Source organism: Micropterus dolomieu, linkage group LG21 (assembly GCF_021292245.1).
Source record: "Micropterus dolomieu isolate WLL.071019.BEF.003 ecotype Adirondacks linkage group LG21, ASM2129224v1, whole genome shotgun sequence".
Taxonomy (NCBI): Eukaryota; Metazoa; Chordata; class Actinopteri; order Centrarchiformes; family Centrarchidae; genus Micropterus; species Micropterus dolomieu.
The window spans coordinates 8231105-8255790 of record NC_060170.1 but is presented as its reverse complement, the minus strand read 5'-3'; the positions used below and the strand labels follow the sequence as shown (position 1 = coordinate 8255790).

Genomic DNA, 24686 nt, shown 5'->3' with positions numbered 1-24686 from the left:
CAGGCGTGACTACCAAGATCATACAGATTAAAATATCACAGCAGAGGATTCATACTTCTACATAAAAGTTGTGGTAAACTGCACAACTTATCTGTGTCACTACAGTGCATCATAGAAGGAACTACATCAGAGGATCTATTTTCAAGCAGACTCTTTACTGCATGTACTGTGCATGACAAGTTGCTTTTTCAAATTGAGAATGTTAATTATTTATGTAATTTGCTTTAGAACTTTTTTAAAAAAAATATATATTTTGAGGGCCGGTCATTTTTGCGTTTTAATTTTGAGTTGTACTCACACATAATTAATTGACTTCTTCACTGTCTCAAAAAGACATTCTGATGCTTGAATGAGCCATCTTTAACTGAACGTGTGTTACAAATTAAGCAGCTGCACAAGTGACAGAAGGCAACATCAGGAAACAGAAAAGATAGAAGGACAGATAAACGTGAAGAAATTTAGGTCATGCAAATAAGGTCATGAAACTTGTAACTCTAACATACTTCGAGGGGGAAAAACTGACAAGGAAAATTAAGTTAACATTTTTCCCCGTTTTATCACCATCATGGCATTAACATGCAGGCCATGCGTCACAGTACGCTGCTTATGTTACCGTTTCACACACACACCTATTTGTCCAGGACACACGCAATCAACATTATTGTGCATTAATGTTTTGACCATCACCTTGCCTACTGGACATTAAATCTGTCTAATTTGTTGGGAGTTTGACTGGATGACAAGCGAGCTCAAACAAAGACAGCCATATTAATAACAGGAACATCTTGCATGTGGTGTAGTGGTGGAGAGACTCTAAACTTTCAAATAGGTTAAAGAAGCTATAAAAAAGGAACCAAAGTGAATTTTGATTTTGAACGTCTTTTATTTATCAGTAACATTCTATAAAGAAATACATTCACACTCACAGTATGATACAGGACCTTGTACATAATCTGTTGGAAAAACAAGATATGTATAAGACAACGTATTGATCTATAGGTTGTATTCTTTCTGCAGGAGAGGTACCAGAAGCTGTTGATATCGAGTATAACTAAAACTGAACAGATCTGCCATATTTAAACATTTCTAATGAGAATGACGTCAAAGAAAAAGTTCCCAAAGTTTTAGTGATCTGTTCTGGGGCTTCTAATGCCTCAGCAGAATGTAAAGCTGACAAAAATACTAGAAAGGGGGAAACCAGACCCAGAGACAGAGAGGAAAAAGCACAGAAAGATTTGTATGTAAACAATATGTAACATATTCAATGTCTATGTTTGCTTTCTCATCCCACAGGTCCTGGGATAATATTTCACGTTTCCTCACACTTTAAAAAAATAAAATAAAGTGCAGTTAATGGCTCTGGTTATCCCTTTCACTTTTCTTTTTGGCTTCGATGGTTTGCCTTTTCAAAGTATAGATCCATCCACCAATACACATGAACAAGATGTTTCTGAGTATGGCTGTCTTACTAAATAAAAAAGGTTTTAAAACAAAAACAAAGCAAATGATAGAAAACTTAAATGAAGCAAGATATTTTCCCCACACAGGCCCAATAAAAGCAGGCAGTGATATGAACGGAAACATGAAGTGGAACAGAAGCATCAGGCAACATTTACTTAAACTTACCTTCAGTTAAACACAAGAACTATATTTTACCTGTCAATATATTTGTACAAAAATGTGTATGATTCATGTCTGCATGGATGACTTTCTCACTTGCTGCTCTAAGGCGGAATAAAAGCAGCACAGTGAGGATTAACAAACATACAGCCCTTTAGGATTGTATGGATTAAAAAATTATTAGAAAAAAAAATATAAATGTTCACCATTCAGACACAGATATCAGCAGCACCCCCTAATCAAGCATTCTTTTCAGCACAATAATTTACATTTACACAACTGATTGTGCCAATAGCCAGTTGTGTTCAACATAAAAAAAAAGAAAAGTAACACAGTTTAGAGTACCAGGTTGTGTCAGTTCTCAAAGTCCTATTAAGCAGATCTGCAATATGTGAGAATGATGCTTCCTAACATCTGGTTCAGGAGACAATAACTTCACCAGCCGACACATTTTCTAATAAGATCTCTGTGACTGCTCGCTGCTTACCTGAAAGGGTCAAGAATTACTAATCAGTGCCCGATACTTTTCATTCACCTGCCAGCTGATTTTGGTGTCTTTCTCTAATACAAAAAATTGGGAAATCAGTAAAACAAAGCTGCTGCTTAATTCCACTAAATATTTAATCAGCTTAATGTCATCCCAGACAAAAACACAAATCTTTTTTATTCACTGTAGGAAAAAAAGACTGCATTGTTGGTCAGTTAAATAAAAATGCCACACGAAGGCACTTTGTATCTAGAAATGGAAACCAAATGACACCCCCTATATAAAGCCTTACCCTTAGAATTAAAAAACAAAACAAAAAAAAGGTTGGTGCTCAAAAGTTCAAAATGTGCAGTGACAGCAACTTACTGAATTGTACTGTACTTATTTTTATTTTTTTTAAATACCCTCAATTGTAGAAATTTTTTAGTTTTATCACCTTTAATATTTTTCAGTCAATTATAAAATGAGACAATCTTGTAAAATGTGGCGAGATTGCTCAGAGGCAGAGCTGCACATGGTTGGTTGAGTTAACCCTCTGTGAGTGGAGTTTTTCTGTCTAAAGACCCCTATACATTATGTATAGACAGCCATCTTGCAGGTGCATTGCATGTCACACCTGTTAGATGGGTCTGATAAAATATTTATCGCCATCGGTCTGTATTTACAATATAAATTCTGAGTCTATACGATGAGTGTCTAGTGAATCATGGCACTACAATGTACATAAGAAATGTAAGAGAAAAGTCATCAGTTTGCATCATCCATCTGCTCTCTTGCAGCAACATAAAACACAAACTGTGGCTATAGTCATGGATTTATTAGGAATGTCTTAGAATATATCCATGGAGCTGGCACTGGTTTTTTTTGGCACTTACAATGTCACATCAGCGAGCGTATTCTGTGTAATTTCATATCGTATTCTGTCAGATTGGTTGGTGTGTAAATGCGAGTCATAGCAGCAGTCACATTTGTCTCATTGTGGTCCAAGGCCAACGTTTTAGACTCACAGCCAAAGATTTCACCATGTTTCTTTCATAATTGTCAACTTTCGTCTATAACAGTCAAAAATTGCACGTTGTGTAAATTTGAATTATGAAACTCCTGTAACAGCAGCTCTGCCTCTGACAAATTTAAAACACAAACATCAACAGCTGACCAAACACTGGTGTTGCCATGTCGAACAAAAGTTCCAGCACCTAAACAGAGACAGTAGCGCAGAAAATAAAACCACACTAATTCACGCTAATGATATTTTCACAAATTGCACGAAGGAATATTTAACAACCAAAGAATCACCTGGAACCTAAATAACCGACCGACACACTGTGATGGCACAAACACAGGAAGCAAAAAGGCTGATCAAATATGTGTTTTTGTCATGCCAGACTGTAGGAATGAAAGAGTCCCAACAATGTGGGTTTGTGTGACATTTCAGGGTTTGAAATTCAGTACAAAAGTCCCTTCAATCTGTTTGGTTTCTTTTTTTTTTTGGTTTTTCCTTTGATCCATATTGAACTCAAATAGAATTGAATATTCATTAAGTAACAAGTGAATACAATAAAATATTTCCACACCTACATTCAAGTGCTTAAAGAGTTATATTGCATCATTATCTTGTCTTTTTCTACTCTAAACTGTAGCCACTGGACTTGCATTAAGCTTGCATGTTTTAAGGACACGAGATGAATTTACTGTAGAAAAAAACAACTACTCTCACTCTCCTCTAGAAAATATCTAAGTGATTTAGAGTTGACACTGTTTATCATTAAATATAGTCTATGGGTTACAAACAGCATTTCTAAATTGCCTATAAAAACGGTAACCAATTCACATTTAAGGAGCAGGAAGAGTACAGAGGCACAAAAGCTTATTGCTGCCACCAATGTAATATATGTAGAAATACTGCACTTTGATATTCACATTGTTATTTATGTTAAACCACATGCAGTCTGACTGGTTAGTTAAGCCAAATAAGAACTATCATCAGGCTATATTAGAATAGTTGACATTGGCCTCCACAGTAAAGTGCACAGTCCACACGATAACATTTGAGGCTTTGTCCCAACAATAAAAAAAATAACTATTTTGCAATTTGTGAGGAATCTTTGCATTGCAGTTTCAATGGCCAAAGAGGGTCTGTTGAGTTCCAATGTAAACAAACGGCGAAGAGCCACAACTTTGGAAGTTCAAGTGTTGTCTTTCCCCCCCACCAATTGGAGTTTTTTAGTACCAGGGCTGAGCGATGTTAAAATTCATATTCGACAGACAACGTGGATGTGTACAACTTCACGATGAGAATTGCAGAATTAGCAACAAAACAAACAAACAAAAAACTGGATTGAGCACAAACAATCTAATGACAGCACAATACAACCAAAGAGGCAAACTGACTGACACGAAGTCAACCACCACCTTTAAGACACAAGCTGCGAACTGCTGCACACCTAAAAACGAACTTCATTAAGAGAAGTGGACTGGATCAATGTTTGCTCCTCATTGTGCTCCAATACGTTCTGTGAAATTCAATTCTCAAATATTACAAACTCATAGCGATTCAACAGCATGGAAAAGCCATGAAATCAACAACCGTATGTGTATCATTCATGAAATCTGTTCAAAGTCGTGGTTTTTAATTAGATTGCCTATGTATTCATTCTTTAAACCAGTAAGGGATAACTATGTTCTATGGTGTACATCATTGTGCATTTTTGACATCACTCAGCCCTAATTAGTACCAGCCATGTGTCACGTTCTTCCCACTAACATGTATTCATTTTAGCCTTGTTATATTCATATTGCTTTTAGTGCCGATGGAAAAATAAAAATTGTAATTTTATGCAAAGCGCCTTTCCATGAGCGTATACTTTTTTTTGTCCGCAAAGTGAGACCCCTATGGTTAGTACCTTGCTCCAACCATTTGATGTAGACTGGGAATGTAACCCCAAACCCTGGCAGAGTTAGTGCCTTGCTTCACTCAGTGGCAATAGAGAAGACACAACACTTCTTCCTTGCATAAAGGTTTGTTACAGCAGGGCAGTTAAAAGCCCAGTATTAAAAGCCACAGCGGATTGCAATGAATTCAGAAAGTGCTTTTACCACTTCTGTACCTGCTTTGCTTCGACTCACCTTTAAATTCTATACCGACAACAAAAACACAACTAATCTGCTGACTTATATTGAGAAACCAAACAAAAATCTGACCGCTCGTTGGTTTTTAATGCTCCGCTGTGGGGTCTCTGTGTGACATAGGAGCTCCTGACTGGAGGTCAGGTGGGAAGAGAAGAGCTGGACATGTGGGCAGGAGAGGGCAGAGAGGGGGCACGTGGCTCCACAGTGTTGGGTCCTCACGGTAGAGACTCCTAAGACTTGCCTGCGTTGGCCACAAACGGGACTGAGCCAAACAGGTCCTCTGGTAGGGGGGGCTTGGCAGCGGATGCAGCAGGCTGCAGTCGGTCTGTTTCCACACTGGCTGTTCTCTCCACCGGCTTTTCTGTAGTAAGAAGATCACAGAAGGGAAGATACTTAGATCATCTACAGCTAAGACAGCTGGGCAAGGTACAAAATGCACAGACTAAACACAAAGTCACTCGAATTTTCCATTTAGACAATTGCAAATATACTAAAATAGAAAGCATTTAGAGAAAGAAGACCTCTGTCCAAGATCCTGCAAAATCTAAAATTATACTAACAGAAAATCTTAAGAAATGTTTTCTCTTTATCTGGTTATGCAGTAAAATAAACCTAGTGATACACAATCATGTGATACATGTGCCAAAACCTTTGAAGTAAATGCGTTATTCATAAATTTTTCTGTTGCAAAAATGTAAAAAGAAAATTCCCAAGGTTGCAATGTCAAGAAATTCATTAACTGTCATTGAAATCTGTAAAACCTTTGATATAAATAATTAACAAACACTATAATGAAATCATTGAAGGGGTCACTTGCTTGCTCTGAGCATGTCAAACTCCCGGTCAATCAGCTCCTCCTCTGTCAACTTGGAGAAGTTGTCCTCTCCGAAAGGGTTCCAGCCCGACATGTCGGGGGGGTTACTGACTGCACTGTTGCAGCTCTGAGAGGGTGTCGTGATCCCATCTGAAGCAAGCAGTGGGTTTCTACTGTGGAGACAAAACAGCAGCATCAACCTGTTATGTGTAGGATTAATCTGCGGCACGCATTTCTGTTACAGTAATAATGGAGTAGTAAGGATGTAAGATAATACCTGAAAAACAAAATTTAGAAGCTGAAGAGAACTCTCTGTGGAAAGTTTCTGAGTCTGAGCATGTTTGCCTGACACATGTAAGTTCACAAAACTCTGACAAACGTAAGTATATACACACACACACACACACACACACACACACACCAGGCAGTGTGACAAAGTGTGCCTTTTAACTCACTTTTGCACATTATGTAAAATGTCCTTTTTATGCTCCTACTGGCCTCTTTGAATTGATTTGTTTTATGTTATAGTTGTAGCATGTAGTAGTTAAGTGCATTTAGTATGTAGCAGTTCGCTTTATGGAAGGGATTAAGACAAAAAGTGTGTTAGAGAAAGTGTGTTAAGTGCTTTATGGACGGGGTTAAGAAGACAGAAGCGTGAAAGTCTGTGGGAGATATTGGAATCACCATTACAATCGTGGATAACAGACTCCATAAAATCGCTGTGCTTTTGTCATCTTTTATTGACAAAGACTATTTTCCACAGCCATCTGTATTACACAATGGATAAATAACAATTTGGGACAACTAAAATTGTAATTTACTCTGGAAAAATAGTGGCTGTGTAGGCATACAAAGTTAACTAAATTCTTGTAAAAGGAAAAAAATATATCAGAATGTGCAACAGTGACATTTACGGTAAAGAATCAACTATCTGTGATTTGGTTACATAAAAAAAAAAAAAAAAACACATACTCAAACTGAGATATAGAATGAGTTTTTACAAAAGAAACACAAGCACATGTATAGGATAATTTCAGGGGTATCACCTGGGGTTAGTGTATGAGGGATCCACAGGAGATGGTCCCCCCATCTGGCCAGGTCCTGCTGTGGGCGTGGTCGCATTATAGGAACCCAACGGAATCTGGAACTCAAGAGGGGAGGACATATAGGGGAGAGGCTGCTGAGCGGGGTGATGCTGCTGAGGCTGATGTTGATGATGCTGCTGCTGCTGCTGCTGCTGCTGTTGTTGCTGCTGCTGCTGGACAAAAGCCTGTTGGTACTGGTGCAGCTGTTAAGGAAGGAAGAGAGGGAGAAGAGGGGGAAGGGAATGAGGGACGGACCTTTGATTTCATGGCGCACAATGATGGCAACAAGATGATGAAATGTTGTTAGAAACCAGTTCTGGATTTGGAAAGCTGGGGACACAGTGGAGGGGAGGGATGAAGGAATGAAAGTCAAACAGCACGTAGGAAACCAAACTGAACAAATGAAATAAGTTCAAGATGCAATCACCTCAAACACAGGCTCACAATTTTAAAGCTCTATTAATTGATTATTTTTTGCCACTGATAATATGCAACAGTAATTTACACATCAGAAAAGCAAGATTAGCATTCATTTGGAGCATTCAGTTGAACTCCAATAATCACGCTTCTTTTAGCGGTTTGGTCTGACAACTTTTTAGAAAGTGTCTGACTCCTTAGCTGATAAATGTTCTCCGTTTTCCTCCAGATACAACATTTTTCCCCTGGTGAATCTGAATATGACTTCTTTATAGAGGCTCCTTCTCCATTAGAGAATTCACATTAACAAACAAACCAAAATCTTTCTTATGTTCAAAAATCTGCAGCCACAATAAAACCTTATGTCTTAAACCATATGTCTAAAGCAAGTCTAAACACACCACTGTTGTGCTTTTAAAGTACTGTAGAAATAAAGTTGATCTCATGTCATTACACCATATTACACATTTGCAGTCACTCAGCAGAGCTTCCTCATCACAATAAGGAGAAGGTCTGAGATCAACGAGGAAACGCTGCTTTAAAACATTTAGCAGGTATCTTGGGAATAAGAACAGTAATTTTAAGAGGTGCTCTCTTCCCCTGCGTGTGAACTGCTTCATATGTCAGCATGCAACACAGAGGAAACTGCTCGATTTCACCCTCTGTTCGATCCCCTCGTGGCTTCGCTCAGACCAGATTGCCTCTGAAATAAAACAGATGGTACGCGTTCGGTGGGAAACAGACTAAAAATTGCACCGCCCTAACAGTGCGCATTTGGAGGACCTGTGTTTGTGTGTTTCATTCAATAGCTGCGTAAATACTAGTTTTCTGAATATTTGGACAGAGTCAGTAGGAAGTTTGAGCGTCTGCTTCCAATGCTGCTTGGCACAGACATGAAGCTATTCGACTGAAGAGGATTGGCTGCCAGTGTTTGGAACAGAGAGAGCAATTTTAGGGCATTCTGACATTAAATGAAATATTCAGCTCCGTGTTATTTCATGCTGCGTCTCCATGTGTTTTGCTGTCATTTACTCAAACTATTTATTGCAGTTTTTGGATCAAATCTTCTGCTCTGAAATTCTGTCATGATTTTGAGGTAGAAGCGTGTTTGAATGCAAACAAAAGCAAATTCAGTTTGATGGATGTCAGAAAATCAAATTCAAGTTCAGACCTCTGACAGAACTCACCATGGCTGCATACTGAGCCTGGGCCTGGGCCTGAGCAACCTGCTGCTGGTACATCGGCTGCATCATCATCTGCTGCTGCTGGAGCAGGGCCTGCTGCTGCTGTTGCTGGAGCTGGGCCTGCTGCTGCTGTTGCTGGAGCTGGGCCTGCTGCTGCTGTTGCTGGAGCTGGGCCTGCTGCTGCTGTTGCTGGAGCTGGGCCTGCTGCTGCTGCTGGAGGGATTGCTGTACAGCCTGTTGGTACTGAGGAGGATTGGAAAGGGATTAAAACTCTTAACATTTTTTCTTTGTGACAGTTCCAGACTTTGACTTCTACTATGTGTTGTGCGTTTGTCAGTGTGGTGGATGTACTTGGAGGTATTGGAGTTGCTGTGCATGCTGCTGCACAGCTTGCTGTTGGTGGTGGTGGTGGTGGTGGGGATGTTGTTGTAGCTGCTGTAAACGCAGGTCACCAGGCTGTAGCTGCTGCAGGACTCGGTGCTGCTGACTGCTGGGCTGGGGCTGCATGGATGTTTGCCCTGAGCCAGGGGTGGGAGCTGAGTGGACAGGTATGGATTAATTGATTTATTACTTTGAACACCACACTGAGCACAGAAGCAAACACAAGCGATCTGTATAATAGAAAGCACGGACTGTAAATAAAAGACAAAAAGAACTCTGCAGAAATGCAATGTTTTCACTTTAGTTTGTCAGACATTAACACATCTTTAAACACTTAAGCATCAAGTGTCCTACAATACATGCTTATAGGGCTTCAGTACCGTTTTGGTAAAAACAGGTTTTAGTTTTCTGAATTTATGTTCAATCATGTATAGTATATAGAATTCTGTTTTTTCCCCCCTTTTTTGTATAGAGATAAGAACATACCATCAAGATGATGCTAACTTCTATTGATAAAATATAAATCTCACAACTGCTCAACAAACCTTTCTGGCCGTTGCTGACAGGTGCTGAAGGCACGGTCATCTTGACAGGGGTGACAGTATTAGCGAGGGGCAAGACGTTACTGTTTGCTGCTTTTGGCCTCTGTCTGGGAGCTATTGATGTTTCCGTCGGCCCCACAGACTCCGTTATCCTGGAAAAGAGGAGATAGTTATGGCTTTGAATTTCCTTGACCAATACCAATACACCGTGTCCCTCAGCATGTGGTTGTCTGTGAGCCTGATGTCTAATGTGTTGTTCTGCCTAGATACATGTGAACTCCAGCACCAAACATAAATGATTCTTTAAAGCATGTAAATGAAATGCAAATTTTCTTATATTACTATATTTTGTATCGTATCTATTAGTACCACATTTGTTTGTATGTAACAAGAAAATTAGAATAAGAAAACTCTGTTCCCATCAGTAAGCAGTACCTGGCTTTTGTCATACTTTTCCTTGCAGCGACCTCACTAGCCGTTAGAGGCTCTGGGAGCGACGTAGGGATGGGGGAGTTCTGGAAAAGGGGCAGGAGAATTATGTAAATAAGCAGTGACCGCAGAGGCTAAAACCACGCCGACTGCTTAATTCCAGTGACTTACAAAGAGATTTGGCACTGGACAGTCTTTTCCAGCTAATTTGAAGGCAAAGGAGGACACTTGGTAAATATCTGGTCTCTTCTCCAGGTCTGGTTCGAGCATATATCCTGGAAAAGACAGAGGTACTTTTATACAGCATGCTGTGCAGAACACCACTGGCTGATCACTTGCAGTTAATGTGCATCTTCTCTCTTTGGCCACTTGGTAGAGCTGTTGATCAAATAATTTAAGGTAAGATAAGTTTATTTGTCTGGTCTCAAGCTCCACTGAAGGATGCATTTAGGGAAGTGAAATAACTTGAAAGCAAACAAGGTTGCCATGACTAACAGACCAAGACAAACAGGCTAAACATGTTTTGTGTAAATATATAAAAACACAGATCACTGAGTGAATGCAGCAGAGCGGTAACATTGTCAAAGTAACAGCATAATGTTTAACTGTGGGTGTAAATTACAATTAGCTAATGACAATGATATGATAATGATAAATATTTAAAATGGAAAACACAAAAACTAGCTCCTTCTGGAAAACTTCACATCTTCAAAAGTCTGTGCTGCATTCTGTGTGTGAGCAAGTGACTATATTATGACACAGTCAAGCCTTCTGTCAAGTTCCATCACGTGGAGAAAGTTTTCCACCTCAAACATGTCCTTCATAACATTATAAACTGAAAATATGGCAGACACAGTACTTGTACAGTACTTCTAGAGTAGAACAGACCCATACTGTTTAGTATAGCTTCTATTTATCCTTTTTTTAAACAGTGACTCACTAAAAAGTGATAGAAAGTGTTTCTTTGGTAGTAATTAATTACTTCTGTATCATTAGAACACACTTTCTCACATCATTAATCCATGTTAAGTCTTAAACTTACTGATTAAACAGTGCAACTTGAAGGAGAATTTGGAGTTATCCGGAACGATAAAGGTTCCATCACATATGGCAACTTGACTCTCCCCAAATGGAAGTGCGAAGAAACACAGCTTGTACAACAAGCATCCAAGTGCCTGTGGAGAAAACAGAAACTCTGATAAATACCTGAAAACCTGTAACTTTTAGGGCTAGGAATCGCATAAATATTCTGATACCTGAGTTTATTGTATTGCACCATAAACTTCTTTCAGTACCTTTCTTTGAGAATTTAAAACTCTTTCTATAAATCTTAGTTTTTTATTTTTAACAAAAAAGCAAAACCTCAAATCCATCACAGATTAATTTTGGCTCAATACAAGGAAGCTCTAAAGGAAATTCGCCCTTAATAAAATACAGCATAAAAGTAGCTAAATTATTATAAAAAAACAAAAAAAACAAAGGAAATATCTGATCAAAGAATAATAATAATAATAATAATAATCCATTTTATTTATAGGTGCCTTTCAAAACACTCAAGGTCACCTTACAAGACAGAATGAAATAACAGCGCAGCAATAAATCAATAAAATGAACAAAAACTAAATTACAGTACATAAAAATCAGTAAGGCTACATAATCAGAAACAAAAGACCAGATGAACAGTGATCACATTGGATATGCCAGTTTAAAAGCATGTGTTTTTAGGAGAGATTTGAAAATGGAAAGAGTCAGTGTTACGGATGTCCAGTTGGAAGGGAGTTCCAGAGGCAAGGGGCAGAGCGGCTGAAGGCTCTAAACCAAATGGTGGTCAAACCGGCAGTGAGGTGAATAGAAAAAGAGTACAGGTGGGTATGTTGATACGAAGACAGTCAGTGAGGTACAGATGAGCATGGTTGTGAATGGCCTTGAAGGAGAGGAGCAAAATCAATGCAGTATTTAACTGGGAGCCAATGAAGCTGCTGAAGGACAGGAGTGTTCTGGTGATGATAGGAGCAGCAGAGTCCTGAACAAATAAGAAGACAGTTATCTGCCCAAGCATTTGATGCCAACTTTGTATGCATGACTCAGTTTCTGATGCTCAGTGCTACAGACGCATATCGTTTGGAAGTCGAGACATACACGACTAGCAGTATGTTGTAACACAAAACTAATCAATCTGTACTTTTTATCTGTGGTGCTCATCACAGATACCGGAAACACACATGAAAAATAGACTTCTACAACTAGCCTACTTAACACGTCAGCTACAGTCTACCCTGGACCTGCTTAGCAAAGAACTAATGTTCCTTATTTCAGAGGATAAAGAGACGCCTTTAAAAAAAAAAAACAGGCACAGAATCTTCTTCCCTTGTATTATCTCTGTCCAAACAAATCCACATGCAAAAGGGCTGTGCTCCCAAATCATATATTCAAGCGCTATATTTGGCTCCAGCATCTTTTCGTTGATGATCCAGTTGGAGATGAAAGAGACTTTGGAATTAGCAACAGCGTTTAGGGCATGTTTTCCTTTAACCGCTCGATCTAAAGACAGATTTTCTTCAGTTTTCCACTCAACAGGCTAATCCAGTATGATACTAGACTCCTAATCCGAGTCAGACAGAATATCTGCCAACAACCCCAAAACATGTGGATAAATGCATATGACATTTTTGTTATTTGTGTGAGGCACAATGTATAAACAGCTGAATTTCAAACACGTGGCTAAACATAGAACAGGAAGTGAGAATGCAAGGGGTAGTCCACAGGAAGTGTGTGTTTTTGTTGTACGTCCCAAAGTAGGTGTCTTTCTACAACCAGAAGCGTATTTAACGCTTCTGTTTATTCGTCTGCTAATGTTCACACATATATAGTGCACACTCTCACATTTATCTACAGTGACAGGTTTATTAAAGCAAATATAAAAAGACTGGTTTCAGTGGCTGACAGGCAGACAATATAAAAACTTTGGCTGACAGTATTGATAGGCACTAGTGTACACATTTAAATGCACAAAGTGTCCCAACAACAGGCATCAATTTACACCATTCCTGCACAAGTCCAAGCAACTCCATCTCGCACCTTTATAACAGCCAGGGCCTATTTCACACAAGCATATAGAGGTCCTCGACTGGGCCTAATTGTCTCAAATGGAGGGAAAATAGAAGAGGACAGGCAGCAGGAATAGGATGAGGCGGAGTCCTGGCTTTGTTGTAAATGATGTCGCTTAATGTTTTATGAGGGAAAAACGCTGTGGAGAGCTGGTGGAGGCAAACAGCCTAGGGTGAGCCTGGAGAGAGAGAGAGACTGAGAGAGGAGAAAAAGGAAGAGAGGCATAGAGAGAGAGAAGAGGAACCAGTTGGGATAGAGTAACGCTGAGGACAAACCAGCCCTACAGGGTGCATAACACACACACACACACACACACACACGCACACACACACGCCCCAAAGAAGAAATAGGACCATACCCATATATCAGCCTTAGTGGTGATGGCTTTCCCTGCGTACAAGTTAATCATCTCTGGCGCCCGATATGAAAGGGTTGTGTACCTGTGACACACAACAAGAGGAAGCTGTCAATAGCAGGTCAATGTTTCAGTGACTAAGCAGCACCATTTAATGCTACTTCATACTTGAGCTTCTCCACATTTTATTTTTTACTCTATTTTACTCTATAGTATTCTTTGCCAACTATAGATGCTTGTAATATTATTTTACATGCAAACATTTATAAAATATTATACATTTCTATAGATTAAACTACACATGAATATATAAAAAGTTAAACTCCACCTCAGTCAGCTAAAAGGCTTCTTATATGTTAATGGATCATTAAACCTGCAATAACAGATTTCTTTCTGGCAACTTAGGGGAAGCAGAAAACAGGTTGTGAACACAACAATGACATATCACCAATTCATATAGCAGCAAAAACTTGTTTATTTTCACAAACGGCAATTATGCAGCAACATTATCATTTGTTTAGGCATGATAGCTTAACAATGAGCTGATACTTCAAGTATATTTTGCTACTACCGTAAAACTGTGAATAATAGCCAGGGCTTTTATTTGCTAAAATCACTTTGCCTATATTTGAGACAGGACAATTCCTTTTGCACATAACTGAACCTACTATCAAAACAGTTTATTAATTTCAAACAGAATAATACTAGTATAAAAATTATCCAATAATATCAAATACACATCATTCATTTGATCTATGTCCATACGGACACATTGATCATACGCTTAAACATTAATATTTGTGTTCACGATCTAAGCAGCTTAGAAGCAGCTAAAGCGGGCGACCCCACAGGGTTTAAGAGGTTTTATACATCCAAAGAACTTCTATAGACCAGGCGTTAAATTGAGGCAGGCGTTTATTTGTCAAAATGTGTTCCCACACCAGGCCAGTAAAGGAGTCTATTTGGGACTTGGCTATTAATTGAAGTTTTACGGTACTTCATAGTTTTGCTACAGCAGGACTTTTGCAATAGAGTACTTTTAGATTTTGGTATTGCTACTTTAACTTGAGTATTTCTTTCATTTACATTACATTTATTCATTTAGCTGACACTTTTATCCAAAGCGACTTACAATTGCTATACATGTCAGAGGTCAGACGCCTCTGGAGCAAGTAGGGGTTAAGTGTTTTGCTCAGGGACACAATGGTGGATATATCATAGTGGGAATTGAACCCCGGTATCCCACACCAAGGGTATGAGTCTCATCCGCTGCTCCATCGCCACCCCCTTTCACCACTGCGAGCACACTTTGATCACGCATGTGTTAATAATAAATCACTAGAGTCCAGCAAAGGTTGCCTGCCCAGTTCAATGTAACAGATAGTGTTTGTTTTCTTTTCAGTCATTCTTACAATAATCAAAGCAGCTAGTTGTGTTTAAAATAAACCCAGCTGAGTTATGAAAATGCAGAGAGTCACCACAGTTCAGAGGAATGATGATTTCTGTACGACTAGTGTCATGAAGACAGTAAGATTACAAAGAGTTTACACACGGTCATGTACTGATAAGCAATAATAAATATGGGAAAGTTAACAGGCCTGCTCTGAACGGACTGCTGTGATTTGACAGTACAAAATTAGAAAACGTATACACACACACTGTACAAGACACCACAAAGCCAAAGTGCAGGGGTTGTGACTACAAAGGACAGACACGTTTACAACCTCCCAATACACAATCATCTGCAACAGATCAACGACGATGTGATTGTTTGTAGTTGCGTGTATGTCTGTTCTGATCTGCTCCCAGTATGACTTGCAAGCTCACTCATTTGCTTTGTTGACACAAATAAACAGACCTGATTACAGTAGGTTGATCTGTTGGCCTGGGAGACTACCCTGTTAAGATAAAAGTAGCAGCTTTCCCTCAAATAAAGCTACCAGTTGATGGTATCATCGATCAAGCAGTTCCAGGAACTAAATTAGAAACCACAAGTCCTATTTGTGTTTTCCTGTTTGCATACCCACTGCTTCTGAAATGCTGTGCAGAGTTACATTGTTTTTAGTAATTTTATATTGTGTGACAGTGTGATGTTTGCATGATGTTGGAAAGGTGACCATGCAGAGGTGGCAAAAACACCAGAAAAGCTATCTAAAGATCCGCTGAGTGTATTCTGGTTATTTGTCTGCTTTGGAAAGAAACTGCATTAAAATAATTTTTAATATAATATTCGATTTAATTTCTATAAAGTGCTTACACTCACATTAGAACAGTCTCTCTCTCTTTTTTTTTGGTCTAGCTGGGAAGTTGGCTCCATAACTCTGTTAAATGTCAACAACATTACAAGAAATTTCCACCCCACAATCCATCATTAAGTACCATCTCAGTAGCAGGGACTTTTTGGGGATAGGAACTAAAACTGAAACTGGTGAAAGATCCTGAGTTTTTAAAACCAATCCTGGGTTTCTCTCAAACTTCCTGTGGTGCAAAAGTCCCCTTCTACGCTGTTTTTTTGGCAATGGTTTTACATGACAGTGTCAACTTTACATGCCACTTGGACAAATAAAACAATACTGTTCCAGCAGACAGAATACAGGTAAATATTACTGTATTGACTGACATGCTGAACATTTCCTTCACTTATTAAAAAAAAAAAAAAAACACAACAAAAAAAAAAAACACCATACTTCTTAATCTCGTCCTCCACAGCGGTCACTCCATCTTTATGTGGCAGCAAAATCTTGTGAGTGGCACTGCCGAAGTCGCATAGCACATAATTTCCCTGGTCGTTTAGCAGGATGTTTTCAACCTGAAAAAAACAAACAAACAGAGGTTTTAGACATTTTAATGGAAAAACTTGACTAAAATATTGCAAAGGCATAATGAAAACTCAAGAACACACACACGACAGAGTATATACAGTATACACGGACAGATGCAGTTGAATGTAAATGGTTGATTTGACAGTGTCAGTGATCATCCAATAACAGAGCTGAGACCCCAGAACATTCGGTTGTAATCCAACCCGCACCGCCCACAGATGCAAACATGTTAGTCCGCACCCTTTATAGAAAAGGAAAGTAATAGCTTCTGCCATTTGTGTAACAACTGCAGTTTTTCATTTTATATAACTGTGTGTGTGTGTTTGAGGTTTCAAATTGTACATTTTAAACCTGTTCAGAGAGTCATCGTGTCCTCTGCCCTCCATGACTGTCCACCTGGGTACTTTACAGACCTATAGAAGCAGAGTAGGGGTTTCTGGCACAACTTCACCAACTTCCAAGATGCATGGAGAAGGGAAACAAATCTAAAGAGGTCAAAACTCCAGCAACACTTACTTTACAGACCTAACCAGCTTTAATTTGTCCAAAAAATAAAACAATTACATTTAGGGTAGTGGGTGTCACCAAAACAAAAAAGTTGTATTACTTTTTTTGTTTTTTTTTAAATAATCTACACTGGTAGAAGTGTTTAATGTAAAAACACATACCAAGAAAACATCTATCAAAACAAAAGACAAACTTTCAGTCACAATGCTCATCACCTGCAGGTGGCAGAAGCTATAATTATCTTTGCCTGCAGGGATCTAAAACAACATGACAACTGCTGATATTTATTTGTTTTGATATAGGTTTTACCATAAGTTTTTAAATGTGTGGAAGTGGTCTGACAATTACAAAAGAGCTCCTTCCCGATGGACAATCCGCATCTAGTATAATTTAGCAAAAGCTAGACTGTGGTAGTGATTGAGACACATTCATTCCAATTAAATCACATTAGCTGTGACTTTTGAAATAGTTTGTGACAGATCAACAAATAACCCTAGCCAAAGCTCATCCCCAATTACATCATAATGGGCATGGATGACAATTAGTGGATTAAGTCGCTTGTGAACACTCACAAATGCCACACCTACACAAGAAAGTGATTTAACGCACAGAAGACATGAGTCACGACATAGCCGTTCTGTGGCTATTCTGTGGCTATTTGTATATTATCAGATGCATTTCTTTTTTTGGTTTCAGGTTTCAGATTTTAGATAACTTTACTTTAGGGCCACAGCAGAGAGATTTCAAGCCTAAGTAACAACGTAAAAACAGCAAAGATAGGTATGAGGAATAATTGAGTAAATGATAGAAAGAAATGACAGCAGGTGGAAGAAAGATGGTAAACAAGTAGAAGAGAAGGAGACAGACAGGCAACAAAGACAATCAAAAGAAAAACAAAGATGAGACTGGCTGACTGTGCAACACGGGCATAAGACGTAAAATGTAAAGTGAACATCTGACAATAGAAAGCCAGTAAGGCATTTGTAGGAGCTTGAACACAGAAGAGGAGGAGAGACCAAAAAGAGGATCGAGAAAAAAAGATTTCAAACTGTCCAAAGGAAAACAGAGCTAATGAAAGCAACAGTGTCTCAATAGTGTTGACAGCTCAGGGTTAAGGGTCTTTTTTTTTTTTGCACTCTCACTTCCCCTGGCAATGCATGACTGGGCCTCCGTGGTCTTTTGTGTCCCTGCGATGTTATGTAAGCCATGTAGGCTGAACAGATAGACACAGACAGCGAACAGAGGACAGGCCTGTGAAGCTGAAGGGACCGCACTGTTTAGAGGCTTGTCCAACTGGACAGAGTACAGCGGCCCAGTGATGGGGCACTGAGGAGAATTCAACCGGGGTGGGAAATTACCACCCACAATCAAGTTAGCTGACAGTTAGTGAGGAATTTCAAGAAGTACCAGGCCCTGTGCAAAGAGTAAGCTTGGTTCTCTAACAGGGGTACGTGGAGAAAGAGGAAAAGGAGGTGGATGAGCAGCGAATGGAGGAAGGAAATAGGAGAACAAGCTGGCAAAGGAAACGGGGGAGTATAAGAGGAAGCAGAGGAGTTAGAACAAGCAGAAAAGTGCTGTCAGCATTCTTTCTTCTGCTGACCAAGCAGATTTACATCACTTATGTTTATAAACATCATCTGACATTAAATTTAATACTCAAGTGTTCAAGCTGCAATCTCCACTTTCATTCTTTTGATTTTGTTTAGGTCTTTGGAAAACCATTGCTGTAGATTTTGTGCTGAGCACCACGCTTCACAACTTGTGTGTGCGTAGTACTGAGACATCTTTCGTTGGGAGGTTTCATTTAAAAAGTTTAAACTAGATAGCCCAACCAGAAATAATACATATAACCTGTTACCAGTGTATTGCATTTTTCAGAAGAGAAACAGCAGTTTGGGTTTATGTATTCCAGATTTTTTGTCAACAGTTTGAGTTAGTGCCTAAAGAGTAAATCAATTAGTTGATAAGTGACTGCAGAAAAATATTAGATAGCATCAATAGTTTTTCATCAAGCAGAAATTCCAAAAATGCTCCAGCTTCAATTTTGTGCTTTTCTTTGTTAAATATCTCTGTAAATTGAAAATCTTTCAGGTTTGGACTCTAATAAAACAAGCAATTAGAAGGCTGTCTCCTTGGGCTCTGGGAAATTGTGCTGGCATTTTGCTTATATTTCATAGAAACATTGACAATGAAAATAATTATTAGATGCATCTAACCAGTAGATTAGGGTGCTCTGGCACACCTGGGACAGAAAAAGGGAGTAATGCTCTCTTCACCTTGAGATCTCTGTGGATGATGGGCGTCTTGCATTGGTGCAGGCGGGCCACAGCCTCGCAGGTGTCACAGAAGATGTTGAGGACCTCAGCCTCAGTGAAGCCCACATTCAACCGCTGGTTCATCTGCTTCACCACCTGACCCGCTGCAGGAGAGCGGTAGAAGCAAAGTAACTCAGAGTCTCTCAGAGTAATGTTTACATGTAAACTTGGCCAATGAAAACAAAACCATAGCCTTACAGAAAGCCAAGATTAGCCAGGAAGCTGCCATGATCAATAGAGGGACCACACAAATGACAGCAACAAAGACTAACTACTTATTCTCCACAAGCCACTTTAACTATATAAACTAAATGTAGATAGTTGGTGAGTACTAGAATGTGTTTATTACTCTGCTGTTTTTTTGGGCAGGCATTGCTGTAATTTGCAAAAGTGGTGATTTGATATGAAGACCAAACATCATTCACCATCATTATATGACTAGGACCAAAAACATAAAACTCAAATTTGCAAGAACAGACAATGAGTTGAAACCAGTCCTTTAGTTTTGCTTCATTTAGTTTATTTGTCCCAAAATAATACTAACTTATCCCCGACCCACATAAAAATCAGAAGATATTATAACGTGTGTATTTACAAACAGAGAGGAAATACCTTTACAGTATTCCATGAGGATCAGGACCTCCCAGACGCTGTCTGACACTGCGTTGATTGTGGAGTCCAGGTAGCCGACAATGTTCTTATGGCCCGACAGCTCCTTCTACATACAGGATGAAAAGATGGAACTTATCAGGACAGACAGAGAGACATTTTCAAGAAGTACTGAGCAGGAAGTAATGCAGATCTTCTACTAAATATGGAAGCTGTACAAAAATACAAGGTAGCTATTGAGGCAATGACAAAGGACATATGTGTATTGTGTACACACACTTTGTCCTCTTTCAGTAAGTGCTGAGGAGTATTCATGTCTGGTCTTGTGTAGTGTTTCTGCTACTTTGTCACTCAATGTACAATTTAAAATAAAGCATGAAGAAACTGCAGTCTGGAATAATGCTCTGCTGTTTGCTCATGTCTTTTTAAAAAGACACAAATAAACAATGATGGATGAAAAATGCATTAAAGAAGGCAGACAAACCAATCATGTTAGATAAGTTACAGATAAACTAATAATATTGCCCAACGTTGTAGACATTCAAATCAGATTTATTTAGGGGAGAGAAAAAAACACCACCAAAACGTCTAACTTTGAAGAATATAAACTGAAATTATGCCTCATAAACAAGCGTGTGAGTCCCTATGACATTTGTTTACACCTCCTGGTTTTACCGTGTATGAGTACTGTAAATCTATGAAACCACATCCAAATTTGCAAAAGAACAAAGAAAATAAAAACTTCCAGTGGTTGCTTCCTCAGAGAACATATCCTAAAAAGTTCAACATCCAGCTGAATTCAGTCCAGTCTCATCTGTGCAGTCAAGCATGAATGCTTTTTGTATTCTGTCATGTTCTTACACCATGCTGATCTCTTAACGCCACTAATCTTTCTTAACTAAATTCGTTCGGAGGATTAAAGCATCACAGTGTTTTTGCTTGTTGGTTTGGTTGCTAAATGCCAGCATGAGAAGAGAGACTGCTGTGTGTTGTGGAAACCGACACACCGCAACGTCCCAACAGGCCAGGACTGTGTCAATGTTTAAGGTCCACTCTGTGTGTGTGCGTGTGTGCGTGTGTGCGCGTGCGTGTGTGTGTGTACTACACATAGCTGATGAGGCAATGAATGTACAGTTCAGAGTGAGCTGTTCACTGACACACTGGGGTGAAACGTTCAACATGAAACATCTGCTGTTGGTCCAAGTCATACATATCCGTTAGCTTACAGAATAAATGAGAATATTTAACTTTGAATGACATAAAATACCTTGAATTATCTGCGGTTAACATGTGGGTGCCAGCTCTGTGTGATAGATCAAAAGTGTTTGTCAATGGACCAGGTGCATTAATACAATGTCACACAGTCCACAGCCAAAAGCCTTCTGCTCTTGCCAGACTGGAAATGCTGGAAAATGGGATGGGTATGGAAGATGGAGTAGAGCCATTTTTGCGCACCCTGTTTTACAAGTATGTGCGTCTTTATGAGGACTTGTGTCCCCATTTGAAACAGGATTTATGTGCTTAAACTAAATACCTGAAGTGCAATTTAAGCCCTCCAAACCAAAAAGTGAGATAAATCTGTATTCCAGGCAGCCAGGAAAGGATTGAAAGCAAATGCAGCTAAAACCAAGAATTACACTTGACACTACAACAGAACACAGGTATATAATGGTGTGGTTACCAGCAAAATGATTAGCCAATACTTTCATTTTCAACTGATAAGCTGTGTTCAATTCACAACTCAAATTTCCTTTTCAGTACAAGTTTCTAATCTAACTTTACGACAACCTACAGCTATCTTAATTTCCTGTTGCATGATCAATGTTTGCGTAAATCAAAACTAATGTGCAATAAACATTTAAAATAAAGCTCTTGCAATGAAGACCAGCAGGAAGACTTCAGCTGAGGTAAGAGATAATAATAATAATAATAATAATCTTTATTTGTAGAGCACTTTTCAAAAACAAGTTACAAAGTGCTTTAACAAGTGTAAAGACAATAATACCCAATACAAAAAAAATACAAGATAAAAGCATGAAAACATTGAAAAGACTAAAATACAGATAAATATAAAATTAGTAAAATACAATAAAATAAAAGGGATAAAATAAAGTCAAATAAGATCGGGAAAAGCTCTCCTATAAAAGTATGTTTTAAGAAGGGACTTAAAAGAGTTCACTGACTCGGCCGACCTGATTTCCTCGGGCAGGCTGTTCCAGAGCCTCGGGGCCCTGACAGCAAACGCTCTGTCCCCTTTAGTTTTCAGTCGAGACTCTGGAACAGACAACAGACCTCTGCCCGAGGATCTCAAGGTACGTGCTGGTGCGTATGGGACTAAAAGGTCAGAAATATAACGCGAGAGGCCATGAAGAGCTTTAAAAGTGATCAATATAATTTTAAATCAATTCTAAAACATACTGGGAGCCAGTGTAATGAAGCTAAAATAGGAGTAATGTGGTCATATTTCTTTGTTCTGGTTAAAAGCCTGGCAGCTGAGTTCTGGACAGTCTGGAGTCGATCAATAGATTTTTAGGTTAAACAAGTGAAAAGGTTGTTGCAATAATCCAGGCGTGATGAGATGAAGGCGTGTAAAATGGTCTCTGTGTCCTTTGAGTTTGAAGTTAAAAGAAGTGGCCATATTTAAAAAGTTAGTTGCATTAACATTGTTGGGTTCATCAACATGAATATTAAAATCGCCACAAAGAACAATTCTGTCATAATTTAAAACCAGAGTAGATAAAAATTCAGGAAGTTCTGATAAAAATCCTCCAGGCAGTTTTGGGGGGCGATAAATTATAACAAATATGATAGGTTGCAGCCCTCCAACTTTAAGAGTGAGAACTTCAAAGGAGTTAAATTCATCACAGCGTACTTGATGACATTTTAAATTTTCCCTATACACGCTCACTAGCCCACCACCACGACCACTGACCCTCGGTTGACTAAAACAATCATACTGAGGCGGACACAGTTCAGCTAGCTGGCTATAGTCATTCATTTGCAGCCAGGATTCAGTTAAAAACATAAAATCTAGATTTGCAGACAAGATAAACTCATTTAAGATAAAAGTCTTACTTGAAAGTGATCTCACATTGAAGAGAGCCATTTTAAATGAGTTTGTTCTGGGTGCTGGAGTTGGTGCAGTTGTCCTAATCCTTAAGAGATTACTATTATTTCTGTGTGGGATGTGCACATTTCGGTTTACTGGTCTATGCGTGATGACAGGAATAGAAGTCTTTGGAACAGCGCTGGGAGCAGACGGCTTTACATGCCGGCAGGTAGAGACAGTTATTTGTGGCAGTGAGGCAGAGATCTGTTCAGTGACCGGTGGTGTGTCCAGGTGTGCTGCATGAATGATGATGATAATGTCTCTAACTACTTCAACCAAACACTGATGTTACTCTCACCATGATCGTGATCTCTCTCTTGTAGACGTTAAGGTCCGGGACGTTGTTGACATACATCCTTTTGAGAGCACAGCGGACACCGCTGTGCGTACGAGCCAGAAACACCACTGAAAAGCCTCCTGGAAAAACACAAGATGACAAGATTGCATTATATCAGCAGCATTCTTATAATATACAAATAAGGAGACCCATTTTCAGACTGATGTGTTATTAAAAATGTGCCTTGTTTCTACCAAGCCACAGAACGGCTATGTCGTGACTCATGTCTTCTGTGCGTTAAATCACTTTCTTGTGTAGGTGTGGCATTTGTGAGTGTTCACAAGCGACTTAATCCACTAATTGTCATCCATGCCCATTATGATGTAATTGGGGATGAGCTTTGGCTAGGGTTATTTGTTGATCTGTCACAAACTATTTCAAAAGTCACAGCTAATGTGATTTAATTGGAATGAACACAAATGATGAACTGTTATCAGGGCTCACACAGAGGCATACTACATGGAAAAACTGCTCATTTGTCATTAAGGATGAATTAGGTATGCTCACATGAGATTTGACGCGTACACGTGGGTAGTTAAAAATCAAATCTTCCATTAAATATTCCTTTACATGCTTAGACAGGTTTCCAATTTTTACGTTTAATGCTAAAGTGACCCTGTTGTGCTGCACAGTGGAAGACTGCGGGTGCTGTCAGGTGTGAATGTAGAACATACAGAAGTGCAAAACAAAGCAGTGCTTAAAGTGAGACCAACTATACTCTGACTCTTCTCTTTTTTTTTTTTTTTTTTATTTAACCAGGTGAGTCTCATTGAGATTAAACTGGCCAAGATGTAGCATAAATAAAATAAGTTTCCAACATATAAAAGACAGCAAGTATACATACATAAATAACACAAGCCCCTGTGTTGCATAAGGTGTGTAATCCTGAAGTTAAATGAAAATTTGTTTTATAAAATCAAATATGTAGAGTGTAGACAGGGACAAGGTCTTTAGATGTTGTGACTGTCCTGTGTGCCTCTCTGGGTGAATGTCCACTAGTACTGTGATGGGATAGTGTCCAGTCTCATTAGGAGGGGTTCACAGAGTCACTGAGTGGTGGGCATCAAAGTCCACCGACTGATGAAGAGAAAGAAGGGACCAACAATAGCGTGCTTGTTGCCTAATAAGTTAACCTGGGTCATCTGAAAAACATGCATGCATGGATTTGGATTGGGAATGAGAAGAAGGGAATGAGATGTGAAGTGACCAGTGGGCACAAAGGCTTTCATTGAACGAGTCCATCAACACTGTTTCTGTGAGGACAGTGCAACATAAAAACCAAGTACAAATGATTCATGCAGGTTAAACCTGTGTGTCCCCATGAGGACAGTAAACAGAAGATGGCAAAAACGTCAGGCAAAGCAAACATAAAAAAACTGAAGGTTTGTGTTTGCTAATATGTAGTCACTACAGTGAGAGTTAGTGTAGCAGACATG

General features: G+C 39.1%; 1 protein-coding gene across 2 annotated transcripts in view; it reads right to left on the bottom strand.

The window, feature by feature from the left end:
- The window catches only part of bmp2k (BMP2 inducible kinase), a 48614-nt gene that overhangs the window by 5159 nt on the left and 18769 nt on the right, over positions 1 to 24686 (bottom strand). Inside the window, exons 2-15 of one of the 2 annotated variants that reach the window (XM_046035446.1) lie at positions 23212 to 23330; positions 19808 to 19913; positions 19157 to 19299; positions 16239 to 16360; positions 13555 to 13636; positions 11131 to 11263; positions 10260 to 10363; positions 10095 to 10174; positions 9663 to 9811; positions 9088 to 9272; positions 8740 to 8979; positions 7097 to 7338; positions 6054 to 6223; positions 5478 to 5597 (exon numbers count right to left, since the gene is read on the bottom strand). In XM_046035446.1, coding sequence (XP_045891402.1) covers positions 5478 to 5597; positions 6054 to 6223; positions 7097 to 7338; positions 8740 to 8979; positions 9088 to 9272; positions 9663 to 9811; positions 10095 to 10174; positions 10260 to 10363; positions 11131 to 11263; positions 13555 to 13636; positions 16239 to 16360; positions 19157 to 19299; positions 19808 to 19913; positions 23212 to 23330 — 1995 coding nt within the window. The remainder of the gene's footprint in view (positions 1 to 5477; positions 5598 to 6053; positions 6224 to 7096; positions 7339 to 8739; positions 8980 to 9087; positions 9273 to 9662; positions 9812 to 10094; positions 10175 to 10259; positions 10364 to 11130; positions 11264 to 13554; positions 13637 to 16238; positions 16361 to 19156; positions 19300 to 19807; positions 19914 to 23211; positions 23331 to 24686) is intronic. The other variant, XM_046035447.1, reaches the window with a different exon arrangement.